Below are 16,929 nucleotides of genomic sequence, written 5' to 3'. Positions count from 1 at the left end.
ACAGAGAGACCGTAGTAATGCGTTTTGGAAACGTAGACGGCGCTAATGCTGCATCAAGCTGGTTTATGGGAAAAAAACAGACGAAGAAGAACTAGCACCAGTTTCCTCTTCCTCCGCTTATAGCAACAGGGCTGGCGCCTACGTCATATATTGACGCCGGGCGCAATTTAGTTTAGTAGTAATATTTAAATCCTGACACAAGAGCGCTAAATCTGAAATAAAATTTAATAAAATGTGAAATCACACTAACGGATAGATGACGCAAGGTTCGATAGTACTTGTCTTTATCTTAAAACTCGGTAGCTTTTGGGAATACGAAGGGGTAAACAAACAAGGTCGGGGTGGACTATGCTACATTTTAGCAAGTAGCCAATATTAGGAAAAGCAGGGTAGTTGATGCTTAATGTATCTTATTTCATTTGCTATTTATTGTGACAGTTTGTCGATGCGACGTGGTGAGTTAAATATTGATGTGGAAAAAAAATTATGCCTCCTTTAGCATCATAAATTAGATCGCATCACAGCTCTAACTGCGACAGGCTGCTTCTGAAGTAATTAGACTAAACGCAGGCAATGACCTGCTAGTTCTGTATTTAGCTTGTGTTAGCCGCTCCTGTTAGCATTCCTTGAAGTAGTGTGGCCTTTCTCATTATATTGTAGTTTGTACGTACACTCGTTTGATACCTTTTGGCAACATTAAACTTTAGGACTATGACGCCGCGCTTACAATTGGAGAAAGCGGCTTGGCGTTGGGTTGAATCTGTAAAACCTGAAGAAATCAGCCAGGAGCATATCGAGCTAGCATACCGCATCAATCTCCCGGCCTGCAAGAGAGGAAACTGCAGGTAGGACAAGAACTGTCAACTGTTATTCGATTGTGACCGAATGCAATTGATGCGCATTTAATCACCCGCTAGTGTGTTTTCTTTTATGTAAAAAGTCACTCAAATCCTGCGCATCAGCTGCATAATCTTTGTATTGGGCCGTGCAATGTGACACAACCGTCAAATGACATCAATAAACATCACGCGAGTCCGTAAGAATATCCAATACTTAAGATTTTATTCATGTGTATATTTCCCAATCAGGTTTTTACCTGAAGCATCTTTAAAACTTGTGTCAGCATTGTTCATCTGTCACACACTATGTAGTCGTTCCTTTACTTAACGTTAGGTTTCATGGGACTTTTCAGGAGAAACTGCAAAGGCAATCCTAACTGCCTTGTTGGCATTGGTGAGCAGACTTGGCTTGGAGACATTGATGAAAATGCTTTCCACAATATTGATGACCCAAATTCAGAGCGTAGAGATAAGGTACAATACTAATGTTAATGTCATAAGATGAAGTACTATGTGCATTGTTAAGATTACAGACTGCTATTTATACTGCTTTAAATGTATGTCTCTCTCTTTATACAGAACACATTTGTTGGTTTGACCAATCTGGGAGCAACGTGTTACGTCAATACCTTTCTGCAAGTGTGGTTCCACAACCTAGAGTTACGGAGAAGCCTCTATCAATGCTACAATTCCCGTGCACAGGAGCATAACACAGAGTCAGGTAAAAGACTAGATATACTTTGTTCAAAGATCGCTTTACTCTTTCCAACATGCATTTGAAAGACTGATTTATTCATGAATGCAAGTATCATCAATTACTTTTTAAACACCGAACAAGGAAAAAGTATGGTCAATCGAATTCCAGAAGGATTTTTTTTACTAGCAAAACACTGTTGTGATGTTTTCTGATTTTTGGCAATTATACACAGAGTATGTACTCTGACAAAAAATTTGATTTGTTTCAGATTATGAACCACAGTCCATTTGTGAGCATCTACAGTACTTGTTTGCACTTCTACAAAACAGCAACAGAAAGTACATTGATCCTTCTGGTCTGGTTAAAGCTCTTGGCCTGGACACTGGGCAGCAGCAAGTAAGAGACTGAAACTGTCAACCAATTCCCTTTAATATCACTAGGAAAGTGATGCTCAGTCCACAAAGTATTAAAGTCAATCTTTTCTCTCTCAGGATGCTCAGGAGTTTTCAAAGCTCTTTTTGTCCTTGTTGGAGGACACATTGTCCAAGCAGAAAAGCCTCACTCTGCAAAATGTTATACAGCAGCAATTCTGTGGACAATTCTCCTATGTAACTGTGTAAGCAAAACAACTTGATAAATGTCATTAGCATACAACTTCTCATGAAAACCCTGAAAAAACACACTTATTTACATAATTTTGCAGTGAATTTTTCCTTATTTTCCAGCTGTAACCAATGCGGGCGATCGTCTGCACGGCCCTCCAGATTCTACGAACTGGAATTAAACATTCAGGGCCACAAAAATCTTGCAGATTGTGTTACAGAGTTTCTAAAGGTAGGTTGAGGTAACAGTACATTTTATTTCCATAATTGTATGTTTACCGAAAATACACATGCTTGTCGCATTAGCAGAGTATCAGTTATCAAAGAAATAATGTTTTTAATCTTCGTAAAGGACCTTGCAATTAATGTGCCATATTGCATTTCAAGCGAGGCCAGTGTGAATCAATCACATCGTGTCCAACCTTTATATTTCAACAATTACCTTTTTTGTTGTTGCTAATTTAGACTGAATATGCGTACAAAGTCACATAAATCAGAAAATAACTCTTTATGACCAATATTCAGGAAGAAAAACTGGATGGAGACAACCGTTACCTCTGCGAAATCTGTCAAAGCAAACAGAGTGCAACTCGGAGGATAAGATTGCACAGTCTCCCTCCCACCCTTAACCTGCAACTCATGCGCTTCGTCTTTGACAGGTTTGTCCGAGATAAACCCAGAGATAATTAGCATACAGCAATCTTTATGTGGTAGTTACCTGATTAGTTACAAATTTCCTCCTGTAATCTACAGACAAACTGGCCACAAGAAGAAACTCAACACCTACATTAGTTTCCCTGAGCAACTAGACATGGCGCCATTTTTTGAAGTAACAAAAGGTATTACCATTTTTTTTGTTTCACATGCAATACTTTTCTTGAATAAAGCAATGGATGGATGGACAGATCGATCTATGCTCATTAATACATCTGTAAAAATTCATACCTACTTTTCGCATATTGTTCGTCCATTTTCCAAATGCTTTTGGACCAATGTGTATGTGTTGTGTTTGGTCTCCTAGATCAAAAGTGTGTGTATGAACTGAGTGCAGTACTGATCCATCGTGGCATCAGTGCCTACTCAGGACACTATATTGCCCATGTGAAAGACGCGCATACTAGCGACTGGTACAAATTCAATGATGAAGAAATTGAAAAGATGGAAGGCAAGAAGTTGCAGTTGGGTACAGAAGATGATTTTGGTAAGCAGTTCTACTTTACAAGGATACAGCATAGTGGTTCCCAACAAACAGCCTATTGATAACTTGTATCAACCTTTTATTGTCTGAAGGAAAATGTACATTATTAACCGTAATGTACTGTATTCACGTCATTCTTTGCCCCTTTTGTGGGGCTGCTCAGCTGAAGCAGTGAAGTCTCAGACCAGAAAACCTAAGTGCAGTAAAGGCTACCACTGCTCTAGAAATGCCTACATGTTGGTGTATAAGATCCAGGAAGAGGAGAACTTAAATTCCTCCAAGACCATAGTTCAAGTGCCTGGTGGGTAGAATTTGAACTCTCAATTTGCATCAATGAATGTAAAACTATAATTCCTGCTTCAATTTGAAGTCAATCATCTCGTCTGCTTGTGTGTGTACTTTTGTTTTTGTGACCACTTTGCTGACTCCACAAGAGTTCCTTCAGAGGCTGGTGGACCAAGACAACCATAAATTTGAGGAATGGTGCATTGAAATGTCAGACATGAGGAAACAGAGTGTTGACAAGGGCAAAGCAAAGCATGAGGAAGTGAAAGAGCTATATGAGCTTTTACCTGCTCGGGATGACGGTCAGTAAACACATTCCACAACTAGCTTGGCTTAATGTAACAAAATTATTGTTTGATAGATATGTTAACTAATTTGAGTTGAGTAATTAACGAGCACCACTTGCTATTAAGAGAAAGGGAGGCAACAAGGTGTGAGTTCTCCAGGGTGGTGACCACCATTTGAGGAAATTTCAGCCACGGAAATTGAAAGGTGACATGTTTATCTTATGTTCAATGTTTTCCCCCTTGCCCCCAGGCGAGCCTTTCGAGTTTATACCACTAGATTGGTTGAAGAAGTGGTTGGATGACTCAACTGCCATAAAGAAAATTGATAACACACGCTTCCTGTGTTCTCATGGCAAACTGCATCCAGACAAGGTGGGCGATGTCAAGAGGATTTCTCAGAATGCTGGGCAGGTCCTTTATGAGCGCTATGGTGGGGGCCCAAGGCTTGATGGTAGGAAAGACAAAAAATACACTAGATGTATGTTGGGAAAGCACCTTGATAACACATTTTGCATTCCTCTTACACTGCAGGCTCCACTCTGTGCCGAGACTGTGTGGGACAGCGATGCAGGGTGCTACGTCTTAAGAATCAACTAAATGAAGACTACAAGGAAGTCTCCAATCTGGTCAAACGTACAGTCAGGTATTTGCTCATGAGTATAGGTACAGTTGTTAGTTAATTTAATCCTCTTTACGATCATATGGCAACTAAAAGTTCCTTTTTTAATTTTTCCCCTTGTGCATTTCTACTCCGTCAGTGGTGAAGGTTACTGGGTAGGAAAAGCTTCTCTGCGCAGTTGGAGGCAATTGGCTTTGAAACAATTGGAGAAGGATGAACATGAAATCAAACCAAGTAATGGTGAGAGCAATGGGAAGGAAGAACATGCTGACAACCACCAAGGTAGGAAGAGTGAATACTATTTGTTGTTTGTGACTTAGTGGAAAAAAGGATAACCTCTCGTCATTTGAAGCTGATTACACTTTATTCCATGGATTCATGACATGTTTTCCATTGTGAATGACATTCAAGATGCTTCATGATGAATGGAAATCTGTGATGAATGGGCCGTATTTTATATATTTATATTTTAACGCTTCCTACTGCATAATACCAATAGAAAATGCATAAGTTCAATTAAGGTATTATTTTTGTGCACTTGGCATTGTCATTCTCAACTTCCAATTTTGTAATATGTGAAATAGCATGAGTTCTGGCTCTAAAATTTAGCAATGTGCAATGAATTAAATTAACAATTTCTATTTGATAATGCCGCTTTGAGTTTCAACGTTGACTACATGTCTGCTTAAAGACGCGGAGCTCTCAGAGGGTAACGAGGATGACATGAAGACTTTTAATGAGGACATTGTCTGCACTCATGGCAAGTTCACATTTGGCTTTTTTAATATACATGTACAAACTCTGTGTGATGTGGTTTAACAAATGGGAATTGTTGTTACTACACCAGGAGGTTTGGGTATTCTGGACACCGAACGCAAGCTGGTATCTTCTGAAGTTTGGACCAAGCTTAGGGCATACTTCCCAGAAGCCCTAGAATTTACCCAAAACCAAATTCCCTGTACGCAGTGTCTGGTAAGGAGATACTTTCTGATTGTTTTTATTTTATTTTATTCAATTATTTTTACCTCTGTTAAAAATGTCTTTTATTCCATCTTTAGCAGGGATGTGTGATCTTATGATCACAACTACCGGCAGTGTTAAATTGTGACAAAAGATGTGCGGATAAATAAAACAGCTGCTTGTGTTTAATTGGCCATGAAGGTGTGCAGCAGAGTCCCAACTGTATATACTTGTGTGTTCAGACTTTGGAACAGGAAGAAAAGGACAATGAGGCTGTGAGTAAGATGATGGCGCTGGACCAGAAAAACCAGCTCCTCAATCTCTTCCATGAGAAGAACCGGCCAACTCTCACCAAGTGGCCTCAGGTGATAATAACAGTGGTAGACTGCTGGACATGTTTACATCATAAATGTTTTGTGATTTGTCTTTCCAGGACACAGACGTACTTTACATTGTCCCTCTGTTTTTTGTGGATGAGTGGAGAAAATTCATCAGGTATGATTTCTTTACATTTACCATCGTTTATACTATACATTTAGATTTACTTTCATTGTCTACATGTAATTGTCAGTGGAAACTGGGTCAGGGTTACCCTTAATAATTTTGCATATGGAAGACCTGTTTGTTTTTCTTTTTATAGGAGACCCACGAAATCTTCCCCAGTGTCTAGTGTGGGCAACAGCCTCCTGGTTTGTCCTCATGGGGGCTTCATGTTTACCTACGATTCCCTAATTAATGGAGATGCACAACAGTGAGTGGTTCTAATTTCATTAACTGTAGTATGACGTTAACCGCACGCTGTTATAAAGCAAATGGTTTTGGTTAAAGTGTGCATTTCCAGTTGCAGTAGAATCTCACTTTTTCTCAAAAGCTTTTGCTTGAATTTTGTTTGCCATAGTATTATTTTTTATGCTGAGCTGATTGTAAGTATTGCAATGAGTTGCGGAATCGCAAAAACAAGCAAAAAGTACGAGACAAATTCAGCAAACAGGACTGGCAAGGGACAGAGGAAACAATGTTGACTGTTGTACTGTTAGATGTTTTTTTCCTGCTTTGCAACAAGAGAAGTGTCCACATTTGTTAAGAGGCAGAAAAGAGAAAAATCGTACGTGGTTTAACTCTGCAGGTGGACGTCATTTTCAAGTAAAGAAAATTGCAATTCGAACTTTGAATGGTTTCCCGTAAAAAACATTTTAAAATGTGAGTAACTTGAAGGTGGGCTCAGACACTGATTTTTTTTCCCGCCTCCACAGCATTGCTCTGCTCTGGCCCAGTGAATGGGAAATTATCCGGAAACTCTTTATTGTGGACCAACCCATCTCCATCCACTGCTTTAAACAGACCACTCCCACGGGTCTCTCCATGAATTATACCACTCAGCCTGGTAAGCATACCAATCTAGGAAAAATGTCTCATCTGAGAAACAAGCATGCAAACATGTTTTGGGAAAATATACGTAGTTTATTTACAGATAACTACTTATGTACAAGTGAACAAAACTACACTTTCCATACTTGGTGGGAACCATTTAGCAAACACAATAGGAATTCTGTATTATAATATACTTTAATCTTTGCACTGATCGGACAAAAGGGGACCTCTATCATTGCTTTGGAAAGTTTAGTTTACCATCACGGATTCATAGGGACTTACATGCCTATTTGTGCTTATGTATTCAGATCTCTGCTGGGACTGCAGAGAAGGCTTCCTTTTCCAGCAACAGAAAGATCTTAGAGAGTACACCCAAGCTACAATTTACATTCGAAAAATCATTGATGAAAAAAGGGTATGGCAAACCCATATATTTGAATTACATCTGACTTTTTAATGCACATAAAAATAAATAAAATAAATTGGGGTTGTGTTTTGAATAGATGATTAAAGAAACCGTTCCAGAGCTGAATGCCAGCAGTTCTGAGGCAGAGGAGGAGAAGGACGAGCAACCGAAGGTCGCTGGAGAGACAGATCCAGATTTCAGCCAGGTAGACCAGGACTAAGATCTTTTATTTTTACTAGAGGCAATGGCAATAACAACTGCAGAACCACTACAATATTATTACATTAGGCATGTCTATTTTCCAGTCAGAAGATGGTGCAAAGAGGCTTAAACTAAATGACGGAACCGCCGCAGAAGGAGTACCTTTTCTAGAAACCAGCACAACAAAATTTGGTGAAATAAGGAGAAGCACTCGACACCGGAAACTCAGAGGGGAAAAAGCCCTCATTGTTTCGGCAAATCAGACTCTCAAAGAGCTGAAGATTCAGGTAAAGCCACCCGCAACACATCATTTGATGTAGAAAGAAAAAGCTTTTAGATGAAATGTAAGAAAAAGCAGATGGAGTTTTCTGTGCTAAAATATTTTTCAACTGTAAAGTATCATACAATCTGATTTCTTTTCCTGTTGTGCTTATGCTTCAGATAATGCACGCCTTCTCTGTGGCGCCATTTGACCAAAACCTCTCCATTAATGGAAAAAGTCTAACAGATGATTCAGCGACATTGGGCAGTTTGGGTGTCATCCCAGAGAGTGTCATTTCTCTAAAGGTAAGCAGCACACAATCGTTTGTTTTTATGCTTTTCTATTGCTGCTTAGTTTGTGCTCCACATGATATTTCATGTAATCCAATTTAAAAACTTTTAATACTACTGTGTTGCCTCAGGCTGATGAGCCAATAGCTGACTTTGCAGCAATGGATGACGTCTATCAAGGTGTGTATCATTTTGTAAAAAGTGTATGAGTTGTAAATTGAGACATTTTGTTAACACTGTTGATACAAATTAATTTATAGTGGGAATGCCTGAAGAGGGGTTTAAAGGTAAATATTTTCCACATAAATTCCATACACAAAAATGTAAATTTTCTTTATAGATTTATTTTTCAATTATATTGCTTTTGTTTTAGGCACTGGACTTCTTGGGCATTGAGGACAATCTGAGCCATAATCACATTTGGCTTTGGAAAAAAATGCTTGAACTCATAAATTGTCTTTGTATTTAAAAAAAGTGCTATAAATGTTTCAGTAGCCATTGTTGAATGGTGCCTGATATTTTGTTTCCCTGCGTTATGTCAAGCTATCATTTTTTGTCTTTGGACTCATGCTGCACTTCTGCCTGGCTGCAGTTAAAGATGGTTAAGTGGATATCATGGCCCTTTTTATTTAGATCTGCAGATTTTGTCTTTTGGCACTGTAAATTAAGGAAAAGTATTCAATGTTGTATTGCAAGATGTGGAAATGTATATCTTCACATGAGATCCGGGTGTGTGATGTCAATTGCACAAGTATGTAAAAATATTTCATTTTACCTCAGTATGTATAGCAGTTTTTTCCTACTGAAATGTAAGCAATGCGAACCTTATTGATTGAGCGTTTGAAACTGATTGCAAGCAGTGATATATACTGTTATTTCTTATTGACTTTAAAGTTATTTTTAAAAACTTTCTATACTTTATTCACAATTGCACTTTGTTCCACCTCCATGACAAATCAGATGCCTGCATTTTCCTAGATTGGCGCTTTGCATTGACCAATTTATATGATAGTTTAAATGGGCCAACAAGACAAAACTTTTCACACAGCTTAAATGATGGGTGCTGTTTAAAAAAATGGGCCTTCTCGCAGTCGTAGGGAAACGTCATCGCTTTCACCAACTATGATTGGCTAGTGATAGAGTAGGCGGACCAAAGCCAAAGTGAGCCAGCCAGAAATCGCAAACTCCACCCACAATGGCCGACGGAGGAAAACAAATGGATTTGGTTGCATATTTGCTCACAAAGCCACTTTCCAGACTGACTTTTCCAGAAGAAAATGGACATCATTAAGAAAGGATGTCAACTCCGAAGCTAGCAAGCCTGTTACAGCATGGAAAAGGGTGTGTCCGCCACTTTCAGTTTGCTAACTACGAGCGCTACTCTGGCTCACGGGCTCCGAGGAACACTGCAAATTGTATTGCTGGGAGTGCTTGTTATTTTGCCACCAATCGACATGGTGTTTGGATTCAGATGTGCTTTTTTCAATACTACAGAACAACAAACTGGATGTACAGTTTTGTCCTGCAAGAGAAAAGGAGTTTTGTGACATAGTTGAGCGCGAGAGGAGCTGATATGAGGAAATCTACGAAGCCACTGAATGCAGTGCGGGTGCTCCAAGCGCACGAAGAGGTTCAAGCGCAAGATTCTTGCGTGCACTACCACCAACTCCACAACAGGATTCTGGACAATATTACTTGCCAGACGCGGACCAGATTTCAAGAACACGAAAGACTGATGTTTCTCTCCCTCCTCGACCCGCAGAAGTTTTGGGAATACCAGAAAACTTTCCCACATGCAGCCTTCTCCATCTTAACGCAGAGCCAAGGTACATTTTTCGATCTGCCTCAGCTAAGAACAGAACTGATTGTAATGTATGCCACGGTACACTTTTCGATCTGCCTCGGCTAAGAACAGAACTGATTGTAATGTATGCCATGGATGATTTTACAGGAAAATCTCCCACTGATCTCATTGACTTCCTTCAGCAGAAAAATCTGAGTGAGAGCATGGGGCGGCTGTACACACTAGTGGGTGTGACAGTGACCATCCCTGTGTCCACTGCTTCTGTCGAACGGACATTTTCAGCCCAAAACAGGATCAAAACTTATGCCAGAAATACAACAGGACAGACTCGACTGTCAGCATTAGCTTTGATGGCGATAGAAAAGAACTTCTTGATGGACCTGAAACGCACGTGTAATCTGTACCACAGAGTAATTGAAATCTACTTGAGAAAAGAAAGGAGGATGCATTTTGTGTATAAATAAAAAAAATGGTGAGTAAAATGTATTTTCCTAAATAATATTTAATTTTTTTAGGTTATTATTGATTCTGTTTTTATGTGTCGCAGCTGTAGCTGCATTAAAGGTTTTATAGCCATAAAATACTTATTGAGGGTTGGATTGATTCACACAGCACTACTGAAGGCCTAAGTGTGAAATGCACGGCCCCCCACTAGAACCCAGGACCCCAGAGCTATCAGGCCAACACACTAACCACTCATCCGCCGGCCGGCCCGCCCTGGGTGTAACTTTCGTTGTTAAATACTACAAAATGCAACATAAAAGATAAAGCATATTAAATCAAGTCATAAGTGAATGTCACCCTGTTTATTGTGCACGGATGGTGTGAACAACCAAACAATAGGATAAGCGTTTAAAGGTGAAATGTATATGTATATAAAATAAACGACATAAGAGCGATTCGCAATAAATTTTAAATTCAAATGATTTATACATCAGATTAACGTTATTTTTTCCAACAATAGGTCGCGCAAGATAACGTAAGCGGAAATGTCGTCATCCGCGTTGTTTCGATTGTCGCCATGTTTAAAAATTGCCAAGGTTTGTTATTGCGTGTTTCGGATTTGTCCAGCAACGATGTTTAAATAAAGATCCGGATCGTTTGAATTTTACAAGGTAACAACCACAGCAGTGAGAGAAGTCTCCATGGTGCTTTGGGCAGTTTTGTCGAGTTTAAAGTGGTCTTCTCTCACACGCCATTAACATTGGTTGCTCAGTTAGCATCCGTAGCCGTAGTTAGTTTACAATTCATCTGGGGGGATTTAAAAACAAAACGAAAAACGCTCGGTGCTTTAGATCGGTGCCCTAGAACAGATGCGGCTCTTAACAAAACATCGGTCTATTTGGATGAATATGTATAGAAAATATGGTCTTAAAACTGGTCACCAGATTGTTACAGCGAGCCTTAATTCGGATTTTAGCAGCCACCCTCCAACACTACCAATTCAAATGAATCGGACGTCTGTCGCCGTCAAAGGCAATGAATCCATTGACTGCGACCCGTCCCAGTTCAAAATGGTTTTTCTAATAGTAGTTTGTCGCCATCAAAAAAAGAAAAACGTCTAAACTACTCTTACAAAATAATTTCAATTAAAAATACTTGTTGCTAATAACATTTTTATTTTTTTACCCAGTAATATTCATTGTTTATTGTCTGTGTGTTACTTTCTCTATTGCCCTCAGAGGCAGCCATTAAATTGATCCTTATAGTGTATTTTTTGCATAGATTCCACTCAGCATTAATCTATTACAAGGTTTGGCCTCAAGTTTAGTAAAAATCATATTACATACAGTTGACTTGTTAAAAATGTAAAGCAATGTTGTCTACACTTAAGTTAGAGGGACCCTTCTTCCTTTCCAGTGTCGCAAAATGATTGAGCTCCCTAACTACAGCAGTCAGCTAATGCAGCAACTGTGGGCCCTGCGGAAGGAGGGCCACCTTTGTGACTGCACTGTTCTAGTTGGAGACAATTCCCATCGTGCACATAAACTAGTGCTGGCAGCTTCCAGCATGCTTTTCAGGTACGGTGAACATTTCATGTGGCTACCCATGACCAAATATTCTGATGCTAATTTTCTTGCATTTTGTGTACTAGGGCGTTTTTTGAAAAACTTGTTTGTAATATACACAATTAAGGCAGCCAGACTTATAATGATCTGACAAGAAGAAATTGCCTCTCTTCCTTTAGATCACTGCTGGATCTTTCTGATACGGTCTCCATCGATACCAATTTGGTATCTACACAGGAGTTCAGCTGTCTTCTGGACATGGTCTACACTGGAAAGCTTCCTCTCGGAAAACATAACGTCACCCGCATTATTGCCGCTGCGGACAACCTGCAGATGTTTGACGTAGCCGTGAGCTTTAAGAGTGTCCTTGCCAATGTTATCAACCAGCAGTCCTCGGGATCCACCTCCCCCATGCACACCCAAACCCTCAAACCAGTCATAAAAGTGTGCAACCCTGAAGTTTCTGTCGATTCACCTATGTCAGATAGGAATAAATACGAAGATACAAACCAAAATGGAGAGGAACCTCCATGTAAAAGAGTGTGTTCAGAATCCTCAGGTCAGTTCTTAATGTTTGCATGATAACCATGTATTTAGAAACATATTGTCTCCGTGATATAAATACACATTGTAGAGCAAAATCATCTCCCTAGCCAATTATCAAGATGTCAAAAATGGAGTCCTTAGTTGACAATCATAAGATTATGTGTGATTATGTCTGTGCTCAGACCCTGAAAAAGGAGAACCCATTGAAAGTGCAGTCGAGGAAAATAATGCAACAACCAGCACGCCTGAAAGTCTATTGGAGGAAGAAAATGCAACAAACAAGTCTGCTCGTTTAGAGCTCACTTCCCGGCTCACCGAGCAACTCAACGGTGTTTCAGATGTTGTAGATCTTTTGAAGCAATCAGCTGACAGCGCTCTAGATGAACAGGAGAGAGAGGTACATGCCCTTAGATTATTCCCAACATGGCTAAAAGAACAAGAAAATATTTTTGACGCAATTTTTTTTCCCTCCGTCAGTTAGTGTACAACTGCTGTAAAGAAGCTGATCAAAGCTCAGTAGTGAGGAAGCTGTTGGACCAAGTGGAGACAGGACTTGTTAGTGAGCAAGCTCTTCTGAGATTGCTCCACACTGTCCAACAGAAAGTGTCCTCTCAAGTGGAGACATTGGAAAATAATACATTTGAGGTAGATGGACACCAGAGTGAAGGAAATGCAGCAGAATTATTGTGTGAGTTGACACCACCAGCACAAAAATACATCTAAAGAGGGAAGAAAACATGTCACGTTTGTGATTAGGTTCATGACTTGTGTTGACTTCACAGCTGACCCAGAACAGGAGACGAGCAGCATAACAGAAGTCAAGTTGGATGAAAGCAACAAAAAGGAGCCTGAAGTGGAAGATAAAGACGAATACTCTCCAAACTCAAAGTCCTACTGCTGTTGCTGGTGTAAGAAGAAATTTACTTACAAGTGTCGATTTCTGGCGCACACGAAGCGTTGCCCATTGTCCAAGGAGTTCCGGGTGCAGTGTCCACATTGCCCTGTAAAGCTGTCCAACCAGCGGGCTTTGCAGGGCCATTTGAACGAGGCTCACCCAGATGCTGCTGTGGACAAGAAGAAAAAGAAGGTAGCCTGTGAATTTTGTGGGCGCACCTTCGCACACCCATCAGGTGAGTAGCCAGAAGTAACATTTTAGCAGTGGCGGTCCGTGCATTTCCTAGTGACGCCTTCAGCAAAAACTATTTTATGGCTATAAAACCTCTACTGCAGCTACAGTTTGGTAGCTCTGGCTAGTCCACTCTATCACTAGCCAATCATAGTTGGTGAAAGCGATGATGTATCCCTACGCCTGCAAGAAGGCAATGACATATCCCTACGCCTGCGACAAGGCATTGTGGTGTTGCCAACTCGAAATCTGATTGGTCAAAGCAACAGTCTTATCGACGCTTTTTTTAATGCAGGAGAGCCTGCAGAACTGATTGTGAAGGCCTTGAGGCAGATTTCTGACCCTGGCAACAAATAATGGCTGAAATGTGATTGGTTAAATGCTTCAATATGAAAACACACATCTGGAACCAGTGCAACCAGGGGGAAAAGCAATGAAAGGACGCTAACAGACAATTTGGAATTATTTAATAAGTATTCATGGACAAAATATAATTAACATCAGTCTGTGATTCAGATATTTCTTAGGCCAACAGAGAAGGCCTTGAAGGCCCTGACGGCAAACCACTGCATTTTAGATTTGTTTTTCTTTTGCTACGTCTCCTGAAACATTCGGACTGATGAACCTTAGTTGCAATACATTTATTATTATGTGATTTTTCACTCGTTTATCAAAATCCACTGGCCAAAGGAGACGCTGCAATCAATAGAAGTCTTAGGAGGAAAAAACAGTTGTGTGTTTCTGTCATACCTTCCAGGTTTGATTTACCACAAACGAACGGAGCATTTTGACGAGAAGCCGTACGCCTGCGAGACCTGCGGCGCCAAGTTCCCCGCCACTTCCTCCTTGAAGAATCATATGCGACTGCACACGGGAGAGAAACCCTACCAATGCAAACACTGTGATATGAGCTTTGCTGTGGCTGCAGCGCTAGCTTATCACACCAAGAAAAAACATTCTGAGGGTGAGGCATCAACACGGCGACAGAAGTCGTCATGCCGTTTTCAAATCGTGAATGCTCCATGTGTTAATTAGAGATCGCGGTGGTCTGCGATACGAGCAGCCACCCAGGTTGGGATTGTATTAACCGAGGGGGTCCACTCGAGATCCTATGTTGTAATGCAAATTTACGACATTTTAAATACTATTTCATGATCTAGTCAATTTTGCCATTTGTTTTAGGAAAAATGTACGTATGTCAGTATTGCAAGGCCGTCTTCGCCCAATCCATCGAACTCACGCGGCACGTGCGGACACACACTGGCGATAAGCCCTACGTTTGTCGAGAATGCGGAAAAGGCCACAGCCAAGCCAGCGGCTTGACTACCCACCTGCAGACCTCGCACAGTATGAACACCAAAAACCTGAATGAAGTGTGGCTTCTGTGAACGTATTGTACAAAGTTTTCTCCTGCTCCTCGCCAGATATGTTACAGCCCCTAAACTGCCAAAAGTGTTGCCTCAGCTTCCAGTCTGTAGAGGAGATTCAGAAGCACATGGAGGAGATCCACCTCAAAGGTTCCCACAAGTGTCCCACCTGCAGCAAGGTTTTCACCTGTGCCTCGCTGCTTGAAAAACACAAGTCCGTACACACAGGAATGAAGCCCTTTGTCTGCACAATTTGCAAAAAGTCTTACCAGGTATGATCAACCTCTTTTTGTTTGTCACAGGTTATTATTTCATTACATGCATGACTTGGTAATGACTTGTGTCTCAATGTAACTGTTCCTTTTGTGTTGCCACAGCAACTGTCTGGGCTTTGGTACCATAATAGGACCAATCACCCTGAGGTGTTTGCTAACCAAACGCGGCAACTGAAGACCCTAGTCCAGTGTGACGTCTGCTTCAGATTCTTCCCTTGTGTTTCCAGCCTGGCCAAACACATAGAAAGCATACATAAAGGTACCAAATGAATTCTTGGATAATGTATCACATTACAAGACATGCGCATTGGAAAATGGTGGCAGTAAAGCAGCTGTACCAAACAAACAACAACTTTTTTTTTCTTTCTCTCATTATTGTTTGATTTTTATTTGTTTTGTAACATTTGTTCTTAGGTTCTGCAACATGCAGTGTGCATTGCCCACACTGTAACGTGGTGTTCGGCAGGCCAGAGGAGTTGCTAGAGCATGTCTGCAGTCAGCACCCGGAAAGCGGCAACAGTTTTATCTGCCCCCTGTGCTCCAAGATCAGCATATCTCACGAGCAGTTGCAAGAACACCTCCTTCATTGCCACATGGAAAGCCAGGGGATAAAGGAGGAAACGAAGAATGAGCAGGCATCTAGTCACATTTTGCTTTATAAATCTCTGATAGGAGTAGACCTAAAAAATATGATCTACATGAAATATTTCAATATATAATTGGGGATGATGATATTTTTTCAACACCTTAAAACCAACTTAAATGTCCCCACAGAGAACGACAAAGCAATGAAGCAATTTTCTAGATGGATTGAATTTTATTTAAACATTAACATATGGCATCAAAATTATTTTATATTTTAGTACTTCAATTAACATATGGCATCAAAAATATTTTATATTTTAGTACTTCAATTAACATATGGCATCAAAAATATTTTATATTTTAGTACTTCAATTAACATATGGCATCAAAATTATTTTATATTTTAGTACTTCAATTAACATATGGCATCAAAATTATTTTATATTTTAGTACTTCAATTAACATATGGCATCAAAATTATTTTATATTTAATACTTCATAAAAATTACAATGGACCCTTTTTACCTTTGGATTAAATTTACAACTGCATAATAGTGATGTTCATATTATGCATTTCCCAAAATGTTCAAGTCAGAATTTCACTGAGCTTCTGGGAAAATTCAATACACGCTATTAAAAATATTTTATATATATTTTTATACTAAAATCTCATTCTCTTTCCCATTTAGGTGATCACGGTGCATCAAGCAGATGGCGAAGCAGCAGAGTCAACCGCCTCTGGCGATCAATCGCAGCCTGCTGTGACCCAGCAAGTGTTACTGGCTTTGACTGGTGAAGGGGAAGGCGGAACCCCAGTAGAGGTGCTGGAGGTCAACATGTATGATCTACTAGACAATTCAGTAACTACATTGGTTTGTGAAGAAAAAACATCAGAGTTCTAGCAGCATTCTGTTTGTGAATCTCCAAACAATGCTACAACCAAAGTCAGCACCTTTTGAAATGGATTAATGGGTTGACTCTAAAAGGGTTTTTATCAAAAAATATATAGTATTATATTTAAAAAAAACATGATTTGGTAAAAAAAACAAAGTCAGGATCACAATTTGGTTGTGACAACAAACCAATAATTATTCCTGCTTATTCTGAGCCCCCAAAGAAAGATTAAAATGTTTTAATAGTGTTATTGTAATATTCTGTAAAGGAAATAAATGGGAAATGCACTTATTTGCTCCATGATTT

General features: G+C 39.9%; 3 protein-coding genes across 4 annotated transcripts; all 3 read left to right on the top strand.

The window, feature by feature from the left end:
• The first annotated feature begins 89 nt into the window (after nt 1–89).
• On the top strand, nt 90–8,938 carry usp48 (ubiquitin specific peptidase 48). Of its 2 annotated transcripts, XM_077602526.1 has the most exons (28): nt 90–845; nt 941–1,036; nt 1,193–1,313; nt 1,419–1,560; nt 1,805–1,932; nt 2,028–2,152; nt 2,262–2,370; nt 2,664–2,797; nt 2,892–2,977; nt 3,160–3,339; nt 3,500–3,637; nt 3,771–3,923; nt 4,159–4,359; nt 4,440–4,551; nt 4,667–4,809; nt 5,219–5,287; nt 5,375–5,499; nt 5,730–5,852; nt 5,921–5,982; nt 6,128–6,238; nt 6,741–6,871; nt 7,167–7,273; nt 7,362–7,469; nt 7,570–7,752; nt 7,907–8,032; nt 8,149–8,197; nt 8,278–8,304; nt 8,391–8,938. In XM_077602526.1, exons 1-28 carry the CDS (start codon nt 712–714, stop codon nt 8,411–8,413), a joined length of 3,246 nt encoding a protein of 1,081 aa, XP_077458652.1. In that variant the 5' UTR covers nt 90–711; the 3' UTR covers nt 8,414–8,938. The 2 variants fall into 2 exon arrangements, with proteins under 2 accessions (XP_077458652.1, XP_077458653.1); XM_077602527.1 differs by lacking the exon at nt 941–1,036 and having other exon boundaries at nt 708–845.
• Nucleotides 8,939–9,085: 147 nt separating this feature from the next.
• Nucleotides 9,086–10,384, top strand: LOC144075488 (uncharacterized). The gene is made up of 2 exons (XM_077602547.1): nt 9,086–9,843; nt 9,969–10,384. The coding sequence occupies exons 1-2, from the start codon at nt 9,591–9,593 to the stop codon at nt 10,283–10,285; spliced, it is 570 nt and encodes a 189-aa protein (XP_077458673.1). The 5' UTR covers nt 9,086–9,590; the 3' UTR covers nt 10,286–10,384.
• Nucleotides 10,385–10,793: 409 nt separating this feature from the next.
• Nucleotides 10,794–16,914, top strand: zbtb40 (zinc finger and BTB domain containing 40). The gene is made up of 12 exons (XM_077602528.1): nt 10,794–10,936; nt 11,682–11,842; nt 12,010–12,389; nt 12,559–12,773; nt 12,854–13,064; nt 13,159–13,506; nt 14,260–14,466; nt 14,685–14,849; nt 14,927–15,141; nt 15,247–15,403; nt 15,559–15,779; nt 16,419–16,914. Exons 2-12 carry the CDS (start codon nt 11,691–11,693, stop codon nt 16,629–16,631), a joined length of 2,484 nt encoding a protein of 827 aa, XP_077458654.1. The 5' UTR covers nt 10,794–10,936; nt 11,682–11,690; the 3' UTR covers nt 16,632–16,914.
• The last annotated feature ends 15 nt before the right edge of the window (nt 16,915–16,929 follow it).

The sequence above is a fragment of the Stigmatopora argus genome, chromosome 6 (genome assembly GCF_051989625.1).
Source record: "Stigmatopora argus isolate UIUO_Sarg chromosome 6, RoL_Sarg_1.0, whole genome shotgun sequence".
Classification (NCBI taxonomy): Eukaryota; Metazoa; Chordata; class Actinopteri; order Syngnathiformes; family Syngnathidae; genus Stigmatopora; species Stigmatopora argus.
This window is presented reverse-complemented; position numbering and strand designations above follow the sequence as displayed.

Bases quoted from the DNA above. Each gene is read 5' to 3' on its own strand.
- zbtb40 (XM_077602528.1), top strand. From the start codon at position 11,691: ATGATTGAGCTCCCTAACTACAGCAGTCAGCTAATGCAGCAACTGTGG. The intron at 15,404-15,558 runs GTACCAAATGAA...ATTTGTTCTTAG, and splicing joins CATAGAAAGCATACATAAAG to GTTCTGCAACATGCAGTGTG. The intron at 15,780-16,418 runs GCATCTAGTCAC...TTTCCCATTTAG, and splicing joins AGGAAACGAAGAATGAGCAG to GTGATCACGGTGCATCAAGC.
- LOC144075488 (XM_077602547.1), top strand. From the start codon at position 9,591: ATGAGGAAATCTACGAAGCCACTGAATGCAGTGCGGGTGCTCCAAGCG. The intron at 9,844-9,968 runs GTACATTTTTCG...ATGATTTTACAG, and splicing joins CATCTTAACGCAGAGCCAAG to GAAAATCTCCCACTGATCTC.
- usp48 (XM_077602526.1), top strand. From the start codon at position 712: ATGACGCCGCGCTTACAATTGGAGAAAGCGGCTTGGCGTTGGGTTGAA. The intron at 3,340-3,499 runs GTAAGCAGTTCT...GGGGCTGCTCAG, and splicing joins GGGTACAGAAGATGATTTTG to CTGAAGCAGTGAAGTCTCAG. The intron at 4,810-5,218 runs GTAGGAAGAGTG...GTCTGCTTAAAG, and splicing joins ACATGCTGACAACCACCAAG to ACGCGGAGCTCTCAGAGGGT.